The sequence below is a fragment of the Dermochelys coriacea genome, chromosome 4 (assembly GCF_009764565.3).
Source record: "Dermochelys coriacea isolate rDerCor1 chromosome 4, rDerCor1.pri.v4, whole genome shotgun sequence".
NCBI lineage: Eukaryota > Metazoa > Chordata > Testudines > Dermochelyidae > Dermochelys > Dermochelys coriacea.
The window spans coordinates 54,285,555-54,311,895 of record NC_050071.1 but is presented as its reverse complement, the minus strand read 5'-3'; the positions used below and the strand labels follow the sequence as shown (position 1 = coordinate 54,311,895).

Genomic DNA, 26,341 nt, shown 5'->3' with positions numbered 1-26,341 from the left:
CAGTGCCCCACCTATTCGGCATGGTCTCTGCTTTTTTTCAAAAGGTTTCAGGCTCATCCCAATGCAGAATGGAGCATTTTTGAAATAGTGAAAATATTTGTTGAGTGGGAAAATAACTTCCCACCAAGCTCTAGTCATCACACAGTAGCACATACATAAACAGTATAGGTCACCTTAGTTTTTGAATATTTGGGTGCAAATTTTCCCCAGGTTTCAAGCAGGAATGAGTTTATAGGTTTTCTCTTAATCCCCAGTGGGGATCTGAAAACACCACAGAATACAGACACTATTTGCAGTCATAGTGCATAATGTAGGAGACTGGCAAGGTGAGAATAGCAGGGGTGTTGAAGAACAGGATTGCAGGAGGAGATTTTCAAAGGCATAAATGGGAGTTAGGCATCCAGTTTCACTGATTGCCAGTGGAAATTGGATACCTAATTCCTTTAGTCTCCTTTGAAATTCCCAGCCAAGGTATGTTGACAAATCTTGGTGGGAAAGCTGGACTGCTGCAGTCAGCTCCATTGTTCTTTAATGAAAACATTTATGTAATTTCAGAGAGCTATACATAAACCGTTGCAATAAATTGCATTTTGTTAGACAGTGGCATTCTTTCCAAGGAGCCCAAGCTTGTCAGTGTAATCACAGAAAACAATATGGTTTTGCTTTATCTGATTGTGTAAATGGAATTCATTTCAGTGGTCCCTCTCCAGTTATTAAATACAGCCAGAATGGTGTGCTTCATCTATCAATGTTCCCATTCTTGGCCTATCCATCACAACAGCAGTACTGTGTTTTAATGACAGTGTGAAGGTTAGGGTTTGTTCATATTTAAATGCATTTTAAGTCTGCAGCCCTGCCACTTCAACAGAATTTCCACTCTTTCACTGTGATCAAACAGCACTTCAAAAACAGGGGTATCTTCTTTGGGCCTGATCCCACATTCCAAACCCTCATTGCACTGTTGGGCATTTATGGTGCATGAATGTTGTTTGATCAGGCCTTTTCTGAAATTTCCAAGATTTGAATATCTTGCTATGAGCATCACATCTTGAAATTTAAGTTCAGTCAATGAGTGGACAAGCAGCACTCTACCTGGAAAGGGAAGCGGGAAAGGGGGGGGGGGGTGGAGAGCAGTAGGCAGTACCAGTTAAAAATAAGATAGGTTTATGACAGAAAAAGAGAAGAATGGAGATTGGAAACAGAGGAGGCTGGAGTACAGAAAGGAACAGGAAAAACAGGAGGGTAGATAAGGCAGGAGAGAGAGCAGGAAAGAGTGCCTGGTGCTGCACTCTGACACATGGATTAGACTGTATACTGGCAATCTGTGGAATGGAAACTGTCTCCGAATCACTGATTAAACTCACTAACCCCTTAAAAGATTCTCCATTCCAGCCCCACCAAATGTTCAGTGCTTGGGTCTAGATCAGGCAAAATACGTCCCACAGGTCTAACATTTGTCGGGTCTTCTATGCCCCCTGGCGATCACTGTATCTAGGCTGCTAGAAGTCCCGCGGAGCACTCGGGCAGGTTGCCTGTCTGCCATGGTCCCACACCGCTCCCGGAAGTGTCTGGTTGCTGTTACTAGTCTCTGTGCGCCCCTGGCAGGGGGGCAAAGGTGGCTCCGTGCACTGCCTCCAGTCCTAGCACCATCCTCACAGCTCCCATTGGCTGGAAACTGCCAAAGGGAACTGCAGGGGTGGTGCTTGCAAGCGTGGGCAGTGCACAGATACCTGCTGCTCCCCTCCCTGCAAGGGACACGCAGAGATGTGCCAGCAGCAGCTGACCGCAGCCACTTCTGGGAGCAGCGTGTGGCCACGGCATGCAGGCAGGCAGACAGCCTGCCTGAGCCCTGCTGCACCGCTGACTGGGAGCCACCTGTGGTAAGCACCTCCCGGCCAGAGCCTGCACCTCACACCCCAACCTTCTGTGCCCAAAGTCCCTCCCAGATCCCTCAACCCTTCTGCACTCCAACACTCTGCACCAGCCCGGAACTCCCTCCTGCACCCAAACTCCCTCCCAGACTCCTCACCCCTTCCATTAATATAGTAGAAATGGGTGGCCCCATGATGACTTATCAAAATTCGTGGAGTGGCCCACCTGCGAAAATTACTACCCACCCCCAATATAGGCCATAATTCCATGATGTGGGGCTCTATCCTGGAAAGCAGTGACTGTTAAAAAGACTTGGGGATCACGGTGGATAATCAGCTGAACATGAGTTCCTAGTGTGCACTATGGCCAAAAGGGCTAATGTGATCCATGGATGCATAAGCAGGGGTGTGACATTTTGAGGATCACCCAGACCAATAAGGAGTGTGTGCCCCATAAGCTCGGGGTGCCTTAATGCTGTGCTTCTCAGTAGCCTGCCCTCAAGCACCCTGGCTTCCATCAGCCTAGTTACCCCTTGCAAGGTGACACCAACAGCCCTTCCTGTTCCGAGTCTCCACAAATCCATCCTCCCTGAGTTCTTAAATGTCAGACACTTGGACTTTTCCCTTCTGGTTCATCACCCCCAAAAATGTGAAACCAGTCCCCCAAATACCAGCTTACTTTGGCCCCCACACACCACACAGTTTGCACAATAGAGAGCTGATTGGGTTTATTTAATAGAAAAAACACAGATTAAGGGAGAGCAAACATATACAAGTTACATAGCAAATAAACATAAAGATGCAAGTTCAGGTTTTACATTTCCATATTGGATAAAATCCCTTTTTCTAATACAAAATAACTATTGCTTTTGAACAGTTTATCCCCTAATTATAGTGGGGATCCATCATTTCACTGACAGCTTCCTGCCTAGAGGCGGCCTCTAAATTTCTGGATGAAAAACTTCAGGCAAAAGCCTGCTTAAAAGGCTTTTTTCTCCTCCCCCACACCTCTGTACATGGAGACTCAGGTTTATTCAGTATGTGGAACCCCCTCTTGATTCCACATTTGGAATATCTCCATGTCTTTCCTTTAACTCTAATGGCCCATCCTGGTCTTTTCCTGGCTGGACAATGGGTCATTACTTGAAGCTGGTTGCATATAAACACTTGGCTTGGGAGGTGCTCCTCCCTATCTGATTGCTCCCTGTCCTGATGTGAGTGGAGACAAAGTTTCTGAGCCCAGTTCACAAATACATAAATACATAACCATAGCCTGCATACATAGCTCATAATGATTATCAAGTTTAGAACACTACAGGCTTTCACAATAGACCATACTCAACATATTGTATAGCACAGTAACGTTGTAAACAGTTGATTGACTGTTTATTCTTTGGGGTTCAATCCTCTGTTCTCCCCTTGTTGTGTCTGGATCCTGATTATTACCAAAGGAATCTCAAGTAGGAGTAGAAAGGTTATTTTACCTTTGTATTTGTCACTGATGTGACCCACTGCAAGAATACTGTGTCCAGTTCTGGTGTACACACTTCAGGAAAGAAGTTAATAAATTGGAGAGGGCTCAGAGAAGAGCCACAAGAATGATTAAAGGATTAGAAAGCATGCGTAATAGTGATTGATTCAAGGAGTTCAATCCATTTATCTTAACAAAGAGAAGATTAAGGGATGACTTGATTACAGTCTGTAAGTACTTACCTTGGGAACAAATATTAAATAATGGGCTCTTCAGGCAAGCCGAGAAAGGTGATTCAATGGCTGGAAGATGAAGCTGGAAATTCCAATTGGGAATAAAGCATAGATTTTAGACTTAGAACTCCATTGGATGGCTTGATGGATCCTCAGTGTGGTAAGTCTCAAGTAAAACAACCTGAAATAAAATCATATAAAAGAGAATTATAGGGTTGAAGAGGTATTCGCATTCTCAGGTGTCTTTGATTAATGAGCATCATCTTCTTCATCTTAAAAAATAACATTGCATCTCGACTCAGCTATGAAATAAATCTTATTTGTGCTTTTTAAAACCTTCTGCTCTGCTCTTTGGCATGTATTCAGAAGTGCTCTGAGACAGAATGGGTGGTTGTGCTGATGACATACTGAGAATCAAGGGTTAGGGGGAAATTTTAGATTTGAAACCTCAAAACAATTCCCTCATGTAAGCTAGGGCCAAAATGGGACCATTTGATCATTTTCATTTCTGGCAGTGAAATTCAAAAGATTAATAGCATTAAGGGCCCTGTCCTGCTCTCGTTAAAGTCATTGGGAGTTTACCTTTTGCTGTTTAGAATAGTTTTGGGAATCCCTTTTACCCATTGCTGTAAAGTATAGAGTTGAAAGGGAAGGGGAAATGGAGCATTTAATTATTTCTTTGGATTTTTCAAGCATAATTATTTTGTGACAAATTTTGGCTAGCCCCTTTGTGATATCCAGCCATCATTTCAATCTTTGCCTCCCTTTAGTGCTGGGCCTAACACCTTTGTGAGTATTAGTCTCACTAATAATGGTTTGAAGCACTATAGTTGTGTGTTGTCCCAAGGTATCAAAGAGACAAGGTGGGTGAAGTAATATCTTGTATTGGACCAACTAAGATATTACCTGACCCACCTTGTCTCTCTCTAATAAGGCAATAAGGAAACAGGGACTTGACTCTGCTATCCCTCTGCACAAGCCAACTGCAAAAGGCAGTGCATGTTGCACTTTTCTAAGGGGTGGTACAGCAGCTGCAGTCTTTTCACCCTACTCAGAGTAGTGCCATAATGGTCCTGTATTTTCTTTTCAGTATCTTCTTTCATGATAAACAACATTCTAGTGGCAGGTGTGTCAGAAAAATGCTCCAGTGCAATCTGACACATCTGGCTTTTCTTGACCATCCATTCATTTCCCTTGAAACTGCAGTAGAATAATTGTACTCTCTGGTAATAGCAAAAGAGCTAATTCCATTTTTAACCGTACCAGTTATCCTTGCCCAAGGGAAAGCCCTTACCAGGAGTCCTGAGCACATGCAAATATAACTTTAATGGGGCTGAAGGGTTTAGCTAAAGTGTCCATATTGCATATTCCACTTACATAGATGATATCTAGAATAGCTACCAAGTTTACAACTGAAAAGTTTAAAAGTCATTTGACGGAATCCTTACTGCTCTAATACAGAGACAACACAACTTTTAAAGACTCAGAAGAACCTCACTGTAGTACAGATTAACCCACAGTTGATTTGACTGAACAAGGTGCAATGCCCTTGACCTTTGAATTAAACATTTATTTAGCTTATAAGAAGAAAAGGAGTACTTTTTGTGAATACAGACTAATACGGCTGCTACTCTGAAACTTAGCTTATAAGGTTGAGTTAATAGTGCTGCTGAGTTTGTTCAAAAAAGGTTAAATTTGTTCCAATTATTTTTTAAAGAGCCAAAAACACACTAAAAAAAATTGAATTGTTTCCAAAAGATCCCATGTACAAGAAGCAGATAGTGAAGCTGGAGTGGACTAAAAAAATGTAAGCACCACAGAGACACCACAGTGTTCTTGTTTTCCTTTCCTAAGCCATGCATTTATTCATTTATTTTACTACATATCAATGCATGTATTTGTCTTAGTCACAGTCCAGCTCATTTCATTTGTGTTAAGAGCCTTTAACCTGTGAATGCACTTAAACACACTTTTAAAGCTTTTAAAAAAATAATAGACAGCTAGTTAGCTAGTTCACTGTGCTTCCCATTTGAGGGCAGAACAGAGTAAAATGTTTGGAATTATTTAGTATAAATCTGCTACATCAACTGGCCATGTTTAGTGTCTCTTTGTTGTCAGAATACCTAAGTATTGGCTTTCTTTGCTATTTAAATGCTATTCTATTTGTTCCTAACTTCCCCTGTTTAACAGCAGACAAACCCAGGGAGCACTGAATGAGTCGGATGATCCTGAGACAGGCTGTCTAACTGATAACAAGCCAACTTCTCGTCACTTCTATCCTGTCGCCTTGCTGCTTGTCAGCTCACACTTGCTGGTTGTGTGGCTTATCTTAAGTCTTGCTTTACTATTAGCCAAATATCAATAAACTTAACTTGTGTTCCTTTCTTTTCTACAAACAGCAACAAACTAACTTAAAAATAAAAGAATTATGCTGTAATATTTCTACATTTTCAGACCCACAGGATTTGTCTATAGGATAAAAGTGTCTAAACTGTATAGTGTTTTGATTTATTTTTTCTGATATCTAAGAAGTATACTATGCATTAAGTGAGTTAATTTCCTCTTTTTGTTCATGGTAAAGTTTTCCCACTTTAACTAGCTCAAAGAAAGATCATATATATGTGTATATATATTAGTGTCTCTATATCGGACAAATTACAGGATCCTGAAAGCTTGAACCCCAGCTCCCACCCCCCGTTTCCAAACTCCTATTCAATCTATCCATTAAAAAGGTCAAAAGTGATTTTGCATAATACAAACTGAGCCAAGAATAATGGATGGGACAGTTTGTCGGATTAATTTTCATTGTGCTGCTTTCATTGTTGTTTATTCGCTGATGGAATCTTCTGTTTTGTTTAACAAATAGGTTATGTTACTACATTGCTTCAACTAACCCTTTTCTGTCAAGTAACTATATGGAAGTAGAATGAGTTCTGTTTTGTAATTAAATTAACCTGTTTGTAACTGTTGCTTTGGTTGCGTTTGCTGCTTTTGCTTTCAAGACAGTTCTATATTCTTTTTAACAAAGTCTTGTTTGTGTCTTGATGCCCCACTTTGGCACTTGTGACTTTTGTACTGTATGTGAACAAGCATCCTTCCTTTGTTAAGAAGAGAGTTGGGTTAGGCTGTTTGGAAAGCCATTTTCTCTTTTTTTTTTTCGTTGCAAAACTAAACGTATCGAAATAAACTATATATGAAAATTTCCTTTACAAATCTATAGGGCCAGACTTAATAAAATGCCTTACTCCTAGAAGCTGCATATTTAGGGCTACATGTGGACTTTAACATGTACAGTAAAGAGTATGAAGGAATATTGTGAAAGGATTTAAAAGGCAGATATATTTCTAAAGTTAGCGTGGAAATGTATCATTAAATAAATTATTTAAAAATTTTTACTAAACGTTGATTAAACCTTAAGGGCAAATATAAAATTCTCATCATCTATTTCTGAGGGCAATAACTGTATTGGGGCTGGCCTTGGATTTAATTTTGTAAGATGTATCATCACTTGTGGAAAAACAAAAATGTAGAGTTGAATCTTTTGTTATTTTTACTTCAACTGTTGCTGAAACTCTGCAATGAAGAAATAAAACATATTTATTTATTCTGTGTTTCATGAAGTTGTACTTTTTCCCCTTTCACCAGAGAAGGATGCCGCATAGAGAATGTACTGAAGAATATCAAATGCAGAAAGTATGCATTCAACATGATACAGCTGATGGCTTTCCCAAAGTACTACAGACCACCAGAGGGGACATATGGAAAAGCTGATACCTAAGTTAATAATGTAATAAGAAACACACATCTATCCTAATTAGATAATATAAAAATTGCTGTTTGTGTGTCATGAATTGGGAGTGTGTAACAAAACCGGGAGTTATCTTGGTCAGCAATCAGTGGATCTATTTTAAATTAAAATAACTGTAGTCCGTTACTATGAAAGAAAACCTTAATTATTGTCTGATTAATGCTTGAGTGTTCTCAGAACCAAGTATATACAGACCTTGATACTAGGCTCTAATTTAATCAGATTTCAGAAAGTAGTAGAATTGGGTGTCATAAATAGCTTGATGGAAGACCAAAAAGGGAAATGCAGATTGCTGCAGGAATTGATGTTAGTGATTCCATAGGGGGGCACCCTGAGTCTGTACTGGTGCTATTCCTGAGTACTGTGTAAAGTGGCACCATCCTGCTGGAGGTGATGTCTTCTGCATCAGGCGTAAAACAGAGATCCGGGTCCCTTGTGGTCAAAGACCCCCTGGCGTTCTTTCCAAGGCGTGTTAATCTCGGTCTGGTGGCCATATTTAAATTTGGTAATTACATTCTGCTTCTCTGTAGAAGTTTGGTAATTGCAGCTTGTAATTTGAAGTTTGGTTATTACATAATGTAACTGCAGTTTGTAATTTGGTAATTGCATTCTGCCTCTCTGCAGTTCCGGTTGGATATATTATTCTTGGCATTCTGTGCTAGAGTCAAATCCTACTCATTTTATTTATGTGTTTGTCTCAGTGGAGTCAGAGGGGTTACTGAAGTGAGTAAAGTGACCCACATTTGCCCCTTAGACATTACTGGGCGTTTCTGTGCTTCATTTTAGTGCTGGGTGATGTGATTCCTATGTATCAGAGGCAATATAGCTCTTTAGGATGGAATTACTTACATGTACAGTTTTGTTAATTTTTATACAGCACAAAGCCCAACATAAGCATAATAATGAGGGTAAATACTCCTTAATCTGCTACATTGTGGCTAGTTAGCTGATTTTCTATAACATGTATAATGCAATATGGAGGCAAAGGCTACTCTTCAGCCATAACTGAATTTTAGTGCTGTTACCAGCTTGTCACTCCTAAATTTATCTTCTAGACATCACAGGGTTTTTAATCACATCAGTTAATTATATTCCCCCCCCCACCAAAAACAAAACAAAACAAAACAAAAAATCACTCAGTGATGACTGACATTTGTATAGCACCTTCACTTTGGAGATAAAATATTTAGGGCAGGAAGATAAGAATTTTATCCAAGTAAAATGACATTGGAAATTTAAGATACCGAAGGTGAAGTGTAATTACCAAATTCAGAATTTGGCCAAGATGGAGAGATTAACATCTGCTGCCCCCGCTAGTATAGGAGTCACAGAAGTACTGGGGCATAATGAACTATAAAATACTCCTTTCAATCCATTGGGGTATGTTGTGTAAATCTGTATTTGTACTAATAAAATATATATTTAAGACTGTAATCCTGCACACATGCACGTGTAATGAGGAAAATGAGCAGTTGTGTGAGTAAAATTTACACGTGTTCCTAAATGTTTGAAAGATGAGGCCTTTGAATAATTATTAAACATATGGGGTGAAATCCTGGCCCCAACTCCCATTGACTTCAATGCGGCCAGGATTTCATCCATGCCAGAAATGTATTTGATGAATTTGGAACAGCTTGTTCAAAGCAGGTAACACTGACGTTTAAATAATATTTTGGTACTTTTATGATTTACTCATAGATATGACTTCTTTGGCACTGTCTTGTTTGATAATTGGATGTGTATTTAGATTTTTCTTTTATTATATATTAAATAACCAATAGACCACAATGAGCCTTTTGCAGTTGTCACAGCATCTTCCATAAATATACTGACAGGTTTCAGAGTAGCAGTCGTGTTAGTCTGTATTCGCAAAAAGAAAAGGAGTACTTGTGGTACCTTAGAGACTAATAAATTTATTAGAGCATAAGCTTTCGTGAGCTACAGCTCACTTCATCGGATGCATTTGGTGGAAAAAACAGAGGAGAGATTTATATACATACACAGAGAACCTGAAATAATGGGTTTATCATACACACTGTAAGGAGAGTGATCACTTAAGATAAGCCATCACCACCAGCGGGGGGGGGGGGGGGGGAAGGAGGAAAACCTTTCATGGTGACAAGCAAGGTAGGCTAATTCCAGCAGTTAACAAGAATATCAGAGGAACAGTGGGGGGTGGGGTGGGGGGGAGAAATACCATGGGGAAATAGTTTTACTTTGTGTAATGACTCATCCATTCCCAGTCTCTATTCAAGCCTAAGTTAATTGTATCCAGTTTGCAAATTAAGTCCAATTCAGCAGTCTCTCGTTGGAGTCTGTTTTTGAAGCTTTTTTGTTGAAGGATAGCCACTCTTAGGTCTGTAATCGAGTGACCAGAGAGATTGAAGTGTTCTCCAACTGGTTTTTGAATGTTATAATTCTTGACGTCTGATTTGTGTCCATTCATTCTTTTACGTAGAGACTGTCCAGTTTGGCCAATGTACATGGCAGAGGGGCATTGCTGGCACATGATACCAATGTGATATATGCCATCATATATCCTATGTCATATGTCCTCCTTTTCTTTTTGCAAAACTGAGTTGTTAGCTAATCATAGATGCAAAACTAAATGTTCTTCAACCTGGATTTTTATGAATGCAAATAATCCTTTGCTACTGTTACCAACTATAACACACCAATACAGAACGGAGGGCCTTTCCAAAGCCTGCATACCATTTGAAGGGTTAATAGAGGGCTTCGAATGCATATTGGAGGAATAATTCTGAGCAAATTGATTTTCATGAGCAAACTGTACCATTTGCTAATGTATTATTGAAGAGAACTGACTTATCTTAATGGCAGAGTCACTGCAATGTTCAGACTTTGCACTGTAAAAACTTTTGTAAGGAATGAAAGCTTCTATTTTGAAAGCCAGTCTTTCGAGGGATAGAAAACAGTCATGTTTAATGTGTATCTGGCATTTAAGGTCAAATTCTGCTTGCCTTACTCATGTGAATAGTCCCGCTGAAGTCACTGGTACTACAGTACTTGCTTGAATAAGATCAGCAGGATTTGTCTCAGTGAAACTTGAGCAAAAGGGCTACCCACGTTGAATGTTTGCATAGAGCACTGTTATTTACTTGTGTAATTTTTGTACTGTAGGTTAGCATGGAAGTAGCAACCCAGTTTAAATTGTAAGAAAAGGGAAAAGCTAAATGCAACCTTAATATAATATTTTCTCAGTGATCTCTGTAAAACTTCTGTTCTTCAATATATGCATAGGACTGACGTATTGTCATACAGGCAGGTCTTTTCTTCTGCAATCTTCTTTCAGGGAGTTTGGTAAGAACATACTTTTAATATTTATTGTTTATAGTTTAGCTTTTGTGAAATGATTAGAGTACAGAGAACATTTCTAATTCCATTATCTCATTATGTCTGTATGATGCTGTGTATGTTGATGAAACATTAGCAATACATGTACTGTAATGAACCAGGTTTCAGAGTAGCAGCCATGTTAGTCTGTGTTCGCAAAAAGAAAGGGAGGACTTGTGGCACCTTAGAGACTAACAAATTTATTAGAGCATAAGCTTTCGTGAGCTACAGCTCACTTCATTGGATGCATCCGATGAAGTGAGCTGTAGCTCACGAAAGCTTATGCTCTAATAAATTTGTTAGTCTCTAAGGTGCCACAAGTACTCCTTTTCTTTTTGTAATGAACCAGCAGTCTAAAGAGCAGGGTGAAGCCAACAAAAGGAGCATCAGTAAAAATTCTTTGCACTATGAATTTTAATGTCAAGATTTTTGGTTTCAATTGTAAGCAGGAAACAATAATATATATATATGGGGCCCTCTTTAAATCCATACAAATCAATCCAAACCAAAATTGTTATTTTAAGCAACTTAAAGCCTGGCTGGCAATATTCTAAATCACCACTGATGTTTTAGGTGCCTGGCTGCAAAGAAGTGCAGAACATCATGTGTTTACATTTGTCAGCATATAGTGTGAATCTTATTATACTTCAGGAAATAAGTTGATTTTTATTTTCAGTTTTAAGAGATGGTTTGAGAAATTCTGTGATCAGTTCTTTCAAAGTGGTAAAGGTATTAAACATCATACGGTGTAATTGTTAAAGATTACACTGAAAAAATTCAATATAAAAAAATTACTTGGTTGAGGCAATTTTAGAATTATTTCGCATCAGGTGACTCTGCTTGAACTTAAACCCATTAGTTTCTATATTTATGCTTTTTTGCCATAAAGAGAGAGCATGTTGTATTGGCATTACCATCAGATATGTATTGCATCTTGCCTTTTGTTACTTTGTAGTTTTTAAAAAGAGCTGTGCATTCAAGCAGATGTTATCAATTGCAGAAAAAAGAAGCTTTAAATAATTTATTATTGTTTAAAAGAGAAAAATCAAATGGATCTGGAGGAGAAAATATTTTAAAAATCATCGCAAAATTGCTTCCTCATATACAAGAGAAATGTTTTTTCAGTAGCCTAGAGTATTGATTAGTATTCTGTTTTTCTTTAATCATATAACAGAGATTCTCAAACGGGGGGTTGTGACCGCTCAGGAAGTCATGAGGTTATTAATGGGGGTCATGAGCTGTCAGCCTCCTCCCCCAAACCTGCTTCACCTCCAGCATTTATAATAGCGTTAAATATAAAGAAGTGTTTTTAATTCAGAAGGGAGGACACATTCAGAGGCTTTCTGTGCGAAAGAGGTCACCAATACGTTTGAGAACCACTGATTAACACATCAACTGTTATTTGCTTTGTGTTGCTAGATGATGCAGCATATGCTCTAAAACGGTCATAAATTCTAAAATACCTTCCTTTATTTTTCCCTTTCGCCAAACACAATCTTCTGAATAAGTAATGTAGCAAATTAAAAGGAGGCTATAGTATATTACCAAATCCAAGACTGAAAAATTGCATTCACCCACACAAGCTTGGGAATCAGGACCTTAAAAAACTTCTGTTTGTGAAATCACATATCCAAATTCCAAAGAGCACAAATAGAAAACACCAGAAGTGTGTGAGGGCAGGGAGGGAAGAATGGGGCCAGGGGCAAGGTAATGCAGTGGGGGGTAGGGAGGTAACAGTGCAGCTCAGCTTGCCGTCCCTTAGCATGAGAGAGTATTAGCATCTGGGTGAGGGTGTTTGTATTTTTTCCAATTTGCATGCATATAGTTTTACCTTATGTGCTTTAAAATTAGATGAAGAGCAGCCTGACGTTCAAATTTTTGTGAAAGTTAATTGTACAATCATAGGTTACTGTGGTACTTGTTTTCCTTTTGTGTAGCTATTCCTGTGTAATTGTAATGGCCAAATCCTGCTCTCTTTAGTCAGTGCGACTACTTGTATGAGCAAGACTAACAGGCTTTAGCCCACAATGTGTATTTATTCAGAGAAACTGAAGCCCAGGTAGCCCCAGTTCCTTCTATCTTTGTACTTCAGGAACAACCATTTTTGTTTGATTGCTGTATGTAAGCCATATCCATTGTACACTGTGTGTATATTTTTATTTAAATAAATGTGACTTTTATTTTTTATGTTTGACTTTTTTGTGTTTGATTTTTATTTTTCATTTTCATGAATGTAATGGATTCTGTAAGGTATTGAATGCCTCCTAAGAGGGTTTTAGCTCCCATATGTGTCAATGGGGGCAGAGAGTGCTGAGTACTTTCCAAGATCAGACTCCGAGAGAGCATGTAGCATCCAGTGTTGTCCAAGATATAGTAGTAATAACACCAATGATGATGGATTAATATTTCTTACCTATCCCCAGTTTTACCACAGTTTTCACCCAAGAATAAGGTAGATTTTTTATTTGCTAATAATACTTAATAAAAAGATCTATATCACTGCTGACCTGTGGGGGAATTATTCTATGAGATAGACATGGAACAAACTTCCTTGCACAATAAGGAACCCCAAAAATTCAAGCAATTGAGTACCTGTGCTGTGATTGGTATTTTAGCTCCATCGGTTCAGTGCCTCCTTTTGAACTCTAGATCCAAGGAAATAAATAAGGTTTGCTTTAGTTAATACTTAATTTGTTTCCTCCATTACTGAAGCTATGTGGTATGTTTTCACTGTGAAAGGTAAGTCCTTCCTAGTTGGCTAAAAGGTAATAGGAAATCTTATTTTATCCTCTTTGATTACAGGATATTAAGTGGTTGCTTTATCTGCTAACAAAAATTGTCTTCCACATTCCTAAATAGTATGATTAGTTTCACAATAAAACCATTTTCTTTATACATTGTGCTAGCAATGCTTTTAGTTTCTATACACTGGAAAATCCAATGAGATATTAATTATCTGCAAGTTTCTTAGCTGCCTTTTGAAAGTGCCAGAAACTTACAGTGGTTGTTAGGGTAATACGTTATAAAACGGCTGTTAAGTCTAGGAATTCTGTGCAGTACTAATAAACATGAGTATCTTTATTTTTCATGTTACTTTGCCACAGCACAGACTTTGTCATCCACTGAGATTATGATGTGTTGTTTCTCATGACAAAGAATGTAACAAATATAGAAAAGGGAGCACAATTCATCTTTCTAAAAGGCTGTAATAAGATAGTACAAAATTAAAGTGTGTTTGTTCTTGCCAATTCTCTTTTGTAAATTCTTTTTGGATGCATATAAGTAGAAGTACAAGTAATCTGAGTTGTTTGAACCAAAAGTTGCACTCAATCTGTAGTGGCATCCCCATTGATATTGTTGGGAATGATATGCATTAACTGAAGACAATATGGGCCTGCTCCCAGTAAAGTCAATGGGAGTTTTGCCACTCTTTTCAATAGGAAACTTATTGAGCCTTATCTGTGGCTCTGTCCTGCTCAGATTGCTCACATGAGTAGTCCTACTCATGTAAGTAGTTCCATTGACTTCAGTGAGACTATTATAGATACTAAGGTCAGAAGGGACCACTCTGATCATCTAGTCCGACCTCCTGCACAGCGCAGGCAACATTAACATGAGTAAGGGGAACAACTCCTGGTGCACAATATCCTTGCTAAATCACCACATTCTGCTCACATTACACAAGTGTGCAGATCCATTGATTTCTATGTGGGCTCTCCAAACACTGCCCAACCCCTTGCACACTCATTCTGCTACAAGAGAGCCCTTTGGCCCTTGCACACACAATTTATCCCTAAGGAAATCAGGATAAGAAATGGTGTTTAAGGGCTAGTCAAGATAGTGCAGTTATATATTTCATAGAATTGTTAGCTCTTGGCACTGTTAAAGCTACCACATGGGGACAGGGGGATTGATGGGGCAAGGCTGGCTACAAAAATTAAGGATTGAAATACAATGTGAATCATGAAACTTGTTTGACAGCCGTTTTATACTGTTGATTTTGGATGGTCAATGCTTATGTAAGAAAGTGTAGGAGTACTTTCTCTTCATGTGAGTATTTTCAGTTATATCCTTCTCCTTCATTAGTGATCCATCCTGCTAATGCTTTCTCTCAGCATAGGCCTTGGGGATTTCTGCTTGCTTTCTTCCTGTCTGACTAATCTGTGGTCATTGTAATTTACATGGTAATGCAATTTACATAGCTGACCTGGATAAAAATTAAAACAAATTTCACACATATGCCCTGACTGGCATAGAAGAATTTGCCCTTTAAATTGTATTGCACATTAGAGATTTTTGTTCAATCTAAAGCTTAAAATGTTTCAAAATGGAAAAAAAAGTTTAAGGGCTGATCCTGATGTCATTACTCACAGGAGAATGATCATTTAATGTGACCCTTAACAGCAGGATCAGGCTTTTATAGAGGAGTCAGAAAGTATCCACATTATCTGACTTTGCTTCGAAAATGTGAAATCAAACATCTTTTTGTTCTGTTTTTGTTTAATGGAGCCCTGATCCATGATTGGGTTCCCTAGGCACCACTGCAATACAAATAATGTACTTTAAGGTGCAATGAATTAGCACACACAAGAAAATATTTGCCTTGAGTGAGTGACTTTTGTCATGAGTTGTAACTTTAAAAGGAAGGTGTAGAGTAAAATTTTCAAAAGCACCTAAATTACTTAGGAGCCATTGACTTTCAGTGGGACTTAGGCACCTTTGAAATTTTTACCAGTATCAACTAAGGGCCGAATTCTGCCATCAGTTGGTACTATTGAAGCCATTATGGTGTTAGGATAGAATGTGGCCCTCAGCAGCTACCAATCACTGAAGCCCCTGCTCTACAGGTTCATCACCTGGACTAGATGAGTCATGTAATCTTAAATTTTCCTAATTTTCAATTTGGATATGAGTTCACTCTGTTTAATACTGTTCTGATGTTCAGAGTTAAGGGAGAGGTCAGAGAGGTCCAAATTTAACAGATTACTATAATAAGTCTCTTAACATTTTACAGAACAAGACCATAACTTTAGGTGATGTTGATAAGTGATGTCTGTCGAAAGGATGCTAACATGTCAGGTAACCTGACGTGGGCTCTATTCCAAAGACTGAACTGTATCAAATTAATCTGTGTTTTGTGTTGTGACAGAGGCCAGATTTACATTGATGTTTATCTGGCAAGAGACCACCCAGCTGGATTCTAGTGACTGCTCTGGAGTGTTTTAATGTTACTGTATTATATCTATCAAGCAAGGCTCAAGAATCCCAAACGGTGTGCTTACCCTTGTTTATGCTGGGACTTTCAAAGGGAGCTAAAGTGCCGAGCTCTCATAACATGCTATAATGACAGTTAAGTACCTAATTCTCTTAGGTTCCCTTGAAAATCTCAGCCTATTTTATTGACCAATCACATGTATGACACTTCAGTGTTTTGGGGAGTGACGGAGATATAAAACACAGATTACAATGTAGCATTGAGGCAACTGAACAGATACACTAATGATATAATCATAAAATAGGCTCTGAGAGTGAAGAGATATCTGAGTGATCTGTGACAGAGAAGGCAGGGGGTTACCTTTACCTGAGCTGCATTGACACCGTAAATTTTGGATTGCATTAATCACCGTGAAACACTCAAGCAACTACATATACAAACACACAGAGAACGAGTGATTTTATAGAAGGATGGTCAGCACAATCTTTTTAAATTGATATCTGTCAGAAAGGGAAGGGACTTGTAAAACAATTAAAAGGATAGGAAGTAGTACAGGTCAAGTTATTAGGCACCATAAGAAAAAATATTGCACACACTGCTCCTTGATGTATTTGGAATCCAAAGAACAAATCATTGTAACATTTAAAGAAGACTAACTAAGGAACAGCTTGTCTGAAATCTGTAGCACAGAGAAAAGCTGTTCTGTATATTTAGATAAATGTATTGTACCACATCTTGGGAACTTTTGATAAAATGTAAGGCAACTGTCAATACCTTGGGAAGAGTCAAGAGTCACCTGACAAAATACCAGTAAATAACAATTCACCAATGCATTTAACAGCTGGGATATTTCAAAAAAGTATATAGGAGAAAGATCTGACAAATATACAGAGATATGGGGTGAGTTATCAGGGTGAGTTCCTAAAAGCCACTTCCAAACTTCGTTGAGACTGGAAGTTATTGCAACAAAATTTTCAAGGCATTTTTTCTTCTCAGTGGAGAAAATAAGGTAAGAGTGAACATTTCAGATGAGTGAAAAATAGCAGTTGCTAGCAATTTTTGTGTGTGTAACTCCAGCTAGCATGCATGACTATAAATTGCAGATAAGTGTTGGTTTAAAAAAGAAAAGTGAAACAATCAATTTATATTTATGAACATAGTGAATGGACACCAGCAGGAAATATGTGCTCCCATATTTTTTAAAAAATCAACTGGGGTGCATCTCACACACAGTACAACTCCCTTTTTCATTAAACTTATTAAGTCCAATCAGTTTTTCTGGCATCTAGGCCAGAACTCTAGCACTTACTTCCTTTTGATCTTCAGCTTGCTAAATTCCACTTCCTACTGTGCTACCATGCAGTTAATTTTTAACTGTTAATTTGTTTGGACATTATTAAAAAGAAAATATTACAAGTTCTAGCAGTAATAAGGCACTGACCTGCTTGTCTGTTTATTTAACTTCAAAAACAAATAAACAAAAGAAAGTTTCAGAGCTAACAAAACTCTGACCTGTGCTGTTAAGAGGGAAATACAAAGAAAACCACACATTTGATACTGACTTTCTCAAAACCAGCATTGCAAAAAGCTCTCACTAATTTCCACACTCAAAAGTGTACCTCTAAACTGTCATGGCCATTAGGCTGGAGAAACAGCATCTTATGAAGTGACAGATTTTGATAAGGGAAGAAGTACTGTTCACTGAGTCAATTTATTTTTTCTTATAATTACAGTGACACAAATGCTTATTGTTTACCCATTAGTATGATTAGTGCCCTGAAGGTTGTACTTTCCTGATTATGGATTCTTTGTTCAGTTTGTTGTTCAGTTACTGTCCTAAGTATGTAATGCACAAATGCTGCACATTTCTGGGAATAGTGCTTATAAACTAGATAAACCTTTCCATGACTGATCATGCAGCAATATACATTTTTGAGTGGATTTTTAAATTGAAAAAAAACACAGTTTTTGGTACTACATTGAGAGGTTGCCGTATGAAGAAAGCAATTTTCCATGTGTGTTCCCCATTTGCAGAACCCAGTTCTACATTTGGGTTTTCAAGTCAACACTTAAGGTACATTAAGGTGTGAAAAGGGACAAAAGGGCAGCATAAAGCCCTCAAACCACTGAAACCATGGAAATTCAGGATGGTGTCCTTAGCAGCTATCATTCCCTCCCTGGAATTAGGTGACTGGTTTGCAATCCTCAACCTGAAAGATGTGAATGCATCCGATGAAGTGAGCTGTAGCTCACGAAAGCTTATGCTCAAATAAATTTGTTAGTCTCTAAGGTGCCACGTGTACTCCTTTTCTTTTTACTTCCACATAGCGATTCATCCTTCTCACAAAGGATTTCTGTGTTTCACTTTCAATCACAATCATTGCCAGTACCAGCTCCTATCCTTTGGCCTGTCATCCACCCCAAGGTTGTTCTCAAAAATCATGCTGATCATAACTGCCTCCGACTGTCATGTAGCAATAACTATCTTTCCCTACTTCAGCAACTGGCTCCTCAAGCCTTGGTCATATCAGGAGGTATGGTTGACAGTTCAAACAACTGTTTCACTATTCTGAAGTCCAGACTTGCCAATGAATCTTGGGAAATCGACCTTGACCTCTACACCATGAATTCTCTTTATAGGAGCTCTTCTGGATTCAATAACAGAACTTGTTTCAGTCACCACAGGTTCCTTGCTCTAAAGAACCCTATACAAAGAGTGCAGCCGCACCCTCAAGTTCCAGCAAGGACGTGTCTGCAATTACTGTGGCACATGACAGCTTGTGTTTCTGTGACACAGAAGGCCGTGTTGCATCTTCAGTGTCTTCATGGATGGCTCAGGACTGTTTATGTACCCAACAAATAATCTCAACAAGTAGGTGTCTGTACCCAGTCAGATCCTACAGTCACTCACGTGGTAGATGAAGCCATCCAAAGTTTATGCAGGAATCCCATGCAGCCTGAATCCCCCTATATCATATTAACATTGGATACTTCCCTCTTGGGATGGGGCACATATTTGGGTCCTCACACAGTACAAGGCAAATTGTGACAACAGGAACAGAACTTGCACATCAGTCTGTTGGAATTAATGGTGGTCAGAAATGCTTACTTGCTCTTTCTTCCCCTATTCAAACACAAGTCCATCAAGATCATGACAGACAATATAGATTCATGTATTGTTTCAATCGTCAGAGTAGAACATGTTCCTCCTCACTGCACTGAAGTGATAAAGCTTTGGAACTGGTGCGTAGCCAATTGGATAGTTGTCTTGGCTTCTTATCTCCTGGGTATATAAAACACCTTTGCAGATAACCTGAGCAGACACTTCTACCTAAATTACTAATGAGAGTTGGACTCTTGCGTCCTCAACAAAATATTCCTAGCTTGGGTATTTGCAGAGATCGACCTTTTTGTCACAGCAGCAAACACAAAGTTTTGGAAATTCTGTTTCAGAGTGGAACTCAATCCCCAATCTCTAGGAGATATTTTCCTTATAACATGGGCAAAGGGTCTTTTCTATGCCTATTCTCCAACTCCCTGCTCTTAAAGCTCCTTCTCAAGAGCAGTGAGGACCAAGCCAAAGTCATTTTGATTTTGCCTACTTGGCCAAGACAAGTTTGGTTTCCTTATCTCATCAAACTCACCTCTCGCCCTCCATGGCAGCTCCCAATCAAACTTCAACTGTTTTCTCAGGAGGTGAATCAGACACTGCACCCCAGTCTGAACATCCTGAGGCTACAAGGTTGGTTCCTCAATGTTCTCAGGACTAGAGACCACATGTTCATTGGAAGTAGAAAAATACTGTTAAATAGCAGAAAGGAATCTACTAAATGTACTTACCTTCAGAAATGGAGAAGATATAACCTTTGGTGTAACTGATGCCATCTCTCTGTCCAGGCATCTCTTTGTTCTATCTTGGATTGCCTATTAGAATTGAAAAATTTAGGCCTATGAGTTCCATCAAGGTTCATTTCACATCAATAACAGTTTTCCTGTGCCAGTAGGAAGTTTCTCACAGCGACATTCCTAAAAAGGCTTATCAATATTTTTCTGCAGATGAGAGCCCCTACACCACTTGGAGATCTTACTCTGGTTCTTAACCAACTCATGAAGCAACTTGTGAGCCATTAGCTACATTGTTCACTGTTACATCTGTCTCGGAAGACACTCTTTTTGACAGCTGTCACTTCTGCTCAAAAGATTGGAGAGACAGGGGCTCTAATGGCAGACCCTCCCTTTACTTGGTTCTCCAAAGAGAAGGTATCTTTACCACGTCATCCAAAGTTCTTACCTAAGGTATCCTCTGAATTTCATATCAACACACCTATTAGCCTTTCTTTTTTTTCCCTAAGCCACATCAATCTGCACAAGTGTTTGCTTTTCATACACTAGATATTAGGAGAATGTTATCCTTTTACTTGGACAGGACTAGACCTTTCATGAAAACTACTAGACTCTCTGTTCCTATTTCAGATTTAAATAAAGGAGTGCCCATCGTCACTCAGAGACTTGCTTCAGAGTTGCCTCTGTGGGCAGTAGAGAAGGAACTGAGAGCAGTTCATCCGTGCAGCCTCTATATAAGCCTCGGTAAAGGGCACGAGGATGTGTAGCGAGCATGCATGGGCAGAACAGGCACTGCTAACAAAAATCTCTGATTGAAGATGCAGGGGAACGTGCACCTATTGGAGCACTCTCAGGGGGACACATCTTGAAGAACTCCAGATTCTGCACAAGGTGAGTAAACTCTCCATCTTATTGTGACATTTCTTCAAAACACCAACACACATGCCTTATACACCCAAGCAATGACAAACACATTGCACTGGTTGCACATACACACTGTTCACTCATACAGTGGTCAGGCACAATCTAAACGCAGTGAAGTTTTTATCAAGTAATGATTAATTATTAGCACAGTGAAGATCACTCCTCTCTTCTCTCCAGATGAATTTTTCATTGTGGATTGTCTTTTTATGGAAACATTATTATTTTCATTTATGCAAAAGGGTCATAGGACAATGCATTCCACAGCAAATCTCTTGTTTGGATGAAGCCCGATTTCTTCTGATTTCATTTCAAAGCAATTAGGGAAAAAAGAACAGTTAAAATTAACAGGAAATCATTAAGTATTCTGAATGTTGGCACTTGGATTAATATACTCGGGTCTTAAAAACTAGTAGAGGCAATATAGTTACATAATAGCGGCCTCAGCCTTCCTGCAAACGGATGCAGCCTTTTTTCCACTTCAGCAATCTGCTCAATCATTTTTTACCATGGTGCACAACTCAGTTCAAGACATTGTATGACAAGAAAATGTGTCATCATATCTTCTACTCATGTAATATATTACTGAAAAGCCAAAATGAAGACCAATAGCAATGAAGTACAGCTGCTAGTTCAGCACACAAGGTGGACAAGTATTGAGACCGACAAAGTCTGTTATGTTTGTTCCATTTTCCAATTTGGCAACAAGGGAATCGTATTTGTGCAACTTATTTGTGCAACTGTTTTCTTATTGTAATCCCTATCACAAGAAAGGAGCCTGAGAATTCTAGATAGTATGTTGGTGGTTTTTTGCTTTGCTTAATATGCTGCATTTTTATTGGCTTACAATGTTCATCCTCCAGACTAGAGAAGATACAAAGCAAAAGAGCAGAAGAACCAGTCAATGAAAATATTGTATAGTAATATATAATTATTATACATATCTGGGTGTCTACAGTGAGTGTTTGTGAGAATACACATTCAAACCTCTATCCCTACCACTACCTCTACTAGTGCTACAGCAAGATACCATAATACTGATGGCATATTCTTGAGGCCAAGATGCAGTCTACAACAACAGAAATAACACCATCTTCCAAGGTGCTTACTGCAAGGAGATTTGGTAAATGATATCAAATCAAATGCATTCTCATTATATCCCTGAGATTGCTATCTAAGCTGAACAGTCATTTTTGGATTCCATTGGACAATTTGTATCAAATTATTTTTTTTTTTATTCTGGTTCTGTATCTCATTGTTTCATTTGAAGACAGTTCACAGCTTGCTCATCCATTTTGCTGTTTTACAAAGATGTTCAGATTTCTGATTATAATAAAATTACCACAGCAATGATGAAGATTGCAATGGGAGTTTCAAATAATGGAAGGGGGAAAAATTAGTGAGTTTCCTCTGTTCCGCCAATTAATATTATTACAGATATGAGCATGTGTGACAAATTTCTTAATAATGAACATGTATCCAGTGACTCGTAAGAAAAAAATACTCTTGATGTTTTGTGACTCACACTGTGTCCATGTACTGGAAGAGGTAATGCCTCATCTTCTGCAGTTACATGTCTGGTTTTAAAGCTGTATATTGTGAGGACCAATGATTAACTGTGTGTATTGCCAGGGACGAAAATGTGCTGCTTAGGTTTTAAGTTGATTTGCTGATATCTACCCAGGTCTTCAAAGGTTCTGGACTCCTGTTTCCTACTGAAATAAAGGTGACTCAGTATCATCTTACAAATTTTATTAAAACTCGTAAACAAAAATACAATCAAGAAAACATATTACCAAAGCTAACCTATTATTACTAATATTAAACTAAAAATAAAGCTGTAGAGCTATCAAATCAGAACCAAATTAACCAACAGTGGATTGGAGTTTAAATCATAAAGTGAGTTAAATCATCAAATTAGTTACACAGTTAGTCCTTATAAGTTCTAAAGCGGATTCTAAGAAGCTGGCTGTCCATTGGGTATAAACCCCAGTCTTCCCTCAGATGGCTTGTTGACCCAAAAGGTAAAGCTTCTCAGCTTTACTCCTGATTGCAAACTTATTCATCCTTGCAGCACCTCCCTCTGAGATTTTTGGATGAATCAGATGCAAGGCCTATCTGGAATCCATGCAACTTGGTCCAATCAGGTTTGAATTAGGTCAACCTTAGCTATCATCAGTTCTATAAAAGTCTCATTTAAACCAGGAATTTAAAAAGTATCAGGGGCTTTACATACAGCAGACTGAAAGTCACCAAAAAAAATAGTCAAAAATCCAGACATAAAACCATTTTTAAGAAAGCAGGCATAGTCTCGTCATCATAAGACCTTTCATCCAGACATTATGTCACCAGGTTACAGAAAGTTCAATACCAAAAATCCTGTACAAATAATTGATCAGGAATAAATAAATAAATTAAATTAAATAACCCTAGCAACAAAACCAGTCACTCATCCAATCGTTCATCCAGCAACAAAATAAATGTAATACAAATAAATTTGATGCCCTCACTTCTCTTGCAAATGACAATTTACAGTAATATTGAAACTGGGCTGTAGGTTAAACAGCTTGTCTTCCTGAAATTTTTCACTATGATAGAAGGAAATTACTTTAAAGTCTCTCAAGAGAAAATTCATTTAAAATATAAGGCTTTCAATTCTATATAAGATCTGTATACTCACAGGGGCCACTTGTTGCACAGTATATTAGACCAGTATCAGAGCATATGCCAAGTTGTAATGCATACTGAAGGCTAAAATGCATTTTTTTAAAGTTCTATGTTTTAAAGCATGTATGGTGGCCAGTCAAACATGTAGAAGCATTATGATTCAGTAAGACAGTGACAGAGTATGCAAAGCCATCACTTGAAGAGAGAAAATGAGCAGTCACACAAAAATAAATATCCAGAATTTGAGATTAGGGCCCAACGAAGAGAGGCTTGAATACGAGAAACTTAATTTCTCACCTCCAACCTTTGGGTCATTCTTCTACAGCTTTGAGGAAGCTGTCTAGAATCATAGAATATTGGAATCACTGAAATTATGGAATATATGAGTATTGGCAAAAGGATTCATTTTGACACCAACAGCAACTATTTGTCTGAATTCTAAATGAAGGAAAAAATGATGGACTCTGAACATCTTAATACAGCTTGGCTGCCTAGAGTGTCCTACATACCTGGATTCCTCCATCAGCTTTCAAAATGGCTTCCATTTGAATTCCAATTGGGGGCGCTGAGCATTTCTGAAATCCCAGCCCTTAATGAACACACACACACACTGTAATTTAGCCTCTTAAAACCAAACCAGTTCTTTAAATGTACATTTTAACAACCAGACAAAACAAAACTGATGCTCTTGAAGGAATGTTAAGCATCTCAGGATTAAAAATTATTTGTTTCCAGTGCCCTTCCAGATTACATTTCAAATTTAGTCACTAATAAAGGCAGCCCTGAGTTCCATCTTTACAAATGCTAAGCAGAGCAGAGCTCATTGGATTCAATGCCTGTTGAGCTGCAAAGTAAAGGAAAATCATTGTTCCAGAAGTATTTTAATTGCCAATCAGGTCAGTGTCTCATGAAAAGTTCCAACATCGAAGCATATCCACGCAAGGAGTAACTTTATTCACACTTAAAATACTAGCATATTCCAGATAGTCAAATTAGTGCTTAACTCAGACAATTAATCAAAGACCCAGAAAGGAAAATAAAAAGTTCTGATTGTTTTATTGGTGTCTAGATCACAGTCTTCCTCTGAAAGGCCATCCACCCACTAAGTGTTTGACTCCCATTAAATAAGCATTCTACTGAATCCGCTTCCAAGAAGGTACACTGTATATATTAGTGGTGAGTTTGTATTGTCTTCCAGGATCCTCCTTTTACTTCATTAGTCTCTTCCTCACCCTTTCCCTGCTCCACATTGTGGTAACCTTCCCTCAAGTGAAGACAACAATGCATGTCTCCTTTTCAGTAGCTCATCAATACTACTTTTATGCATTGGCCAGAGGGGAACATGAACTAGTAGGGCAAAGCACACAGTATGCCCAGCCATAGGGGATACTCTCAGCACTGCCATCCCACAGAGAACTTCAGCTCCAGGCATCACCAGCGTGAGCACTGAACTCATCATCTATTACACTAACACAACATTAAGGCTGCAAACTCAAACACTCAGTAGTCAGAAAAACCCCACAGGCAAGGCACTTTCATAGCATTAACATTGCCTCATTGCACAGCCTGTATGTGTTGGGAGATGTATTAATAACATACAACAAACAAGACAGCATAGCAGCTTCCTTTTAGGGCCAAACTGTTAAAAGGGACTGTAACCAGGCCTCTTATTTTGCACTGAAGTCAACTGCAAGGGGCCAGTGCTATCCAGAAGGACCTGCTGGCAGAGGACATGTCAGTTCGGCAAGCAGGAACTAGCTCTCTGCACCATCTGAGATTAATCTTCCCCAGCCCTGTATGTGCAATGTGGTCAAGTTTGCATTGCAGGAAAAATCTTAACTTTAGGAATTTTCTGACTTTTCATCCTTGATTTAGGAACCTCGGCAATAGATTAAAACTAAATTTGTGCCTTTTAATTTCTCTTTTTTCCACCCTTTAAGGACTAAAAAAAAAAAATCACAAACTATTTAGCCAGTACAGCTTAGAAGCTCTACAGATTTCAGCAGCACAATATGTAAGTTCAATGAACTTTAAAAATTCAGCCCATGCAGCTAACAAGTTTTGCTGGCTTTAGCAGCAGGGCTTGTCAGCTCATTGTTCCAGACCCAATGGATTTTCTTGCTGAATCAGAGTAAAAATGGAAAATATTTCTATCTTACCCAGAGTTCCTAAAGTTATAACCAATATAATTATAATGGGAATGCAAGACCCTACAGCACTATATTTGGAAACTGGAAGAAGAAGCCATTTTTAAACATTAACTGGTGTTTAAAAATATACATTTGTCTATTTCTTCACTAAGTTCCATTTCCTGGAGTTCCCTAAAGCCAGATGGATACTCACAACCATGTTCATATTACAAGTGGTAATTGGATAAACCTGGTTGTAATAGAACTGAGTTCAGGATCCTGCATTCCTTGCTAACTGATACTGCCAGGGAATTTGGGGTTACACAAAGATTTCTGGCTCAGGCTGTTGGGTAGTTTCTTCTGCTACTGATTGTTACAATTTTGATCTGGACTTCAGAAAGGTAGCATCATTTTTCAGCAAACACAGTAGGTTAAAATATTATTTTATTGCTAACCTTTCATATAACCCCTCCAACAAAACCAAAATGCTCTTTATTCTATTCCATGAATTAAACCAGCTACCTCTTGCTCTCATAGCACCAGTGGTCCTCAGATCTCAACTCGCTGTAAGCTAGGCTACAGAGTTAACAATTCCTGACAGGGAATTTGGATTTTAAACACTATTACGCATATTCCTTCACTTTTGCTTGATCTATGCCTCAGGGGAATACATAGCTGACAAATCAAATGTAAAACCTACATAAAATGCTTATTCAGGCATCAATATTAAAAAAATGCTGAACTCTATGTAGCAGTGCCTTTTCTCTCACCTATGCAGTATATTAAATCAGTATATGACATAGCTCTACCAATATGACATATACTTTGA

At 38.5% G+C, this 26,341-nt stretch overlaps 1 protein-coding gene and 1 long non-coding RNA gene across 2 annotated transcripts in view; both read left to right on the top strand.

Moving 5' to 3' along the window:
* The window catches only part of INPP4B (inositol polyphosphate-4-phosphatase type II B), a 521,268-nt gene extending 512,451 nt beyond the window's left edge, over nucleotides 1-8,817 (top strand). The window contains 1 exon segment of the mRNA XM_043513204.1: nucleotides 7,221-8,817. Within this exon segment, the coding sequence (XP_043369139.1) occupies nucleotides 7,221-7,353 (133 nt within the window). The 3' untranslated portion in view covers nucleotides 7,354-8,817.
* Nucleotides 8,818-9,857: 1,040 nt separating this feature from the next.
* Nucleotides 9,858-12,924, top strand: LOC122459950. The gene is made up of 2 exons (XR_006280942.1): nucleotides 9,858-10,859; nucleotides 11,087-12,924. It is a non-coding gene; the product is annotated as an uncharacterized LOC122459950 (long non-coding RNA).
* Nucleotides 12,925-26,341: the final 13,417 nt, after the last annotated feature.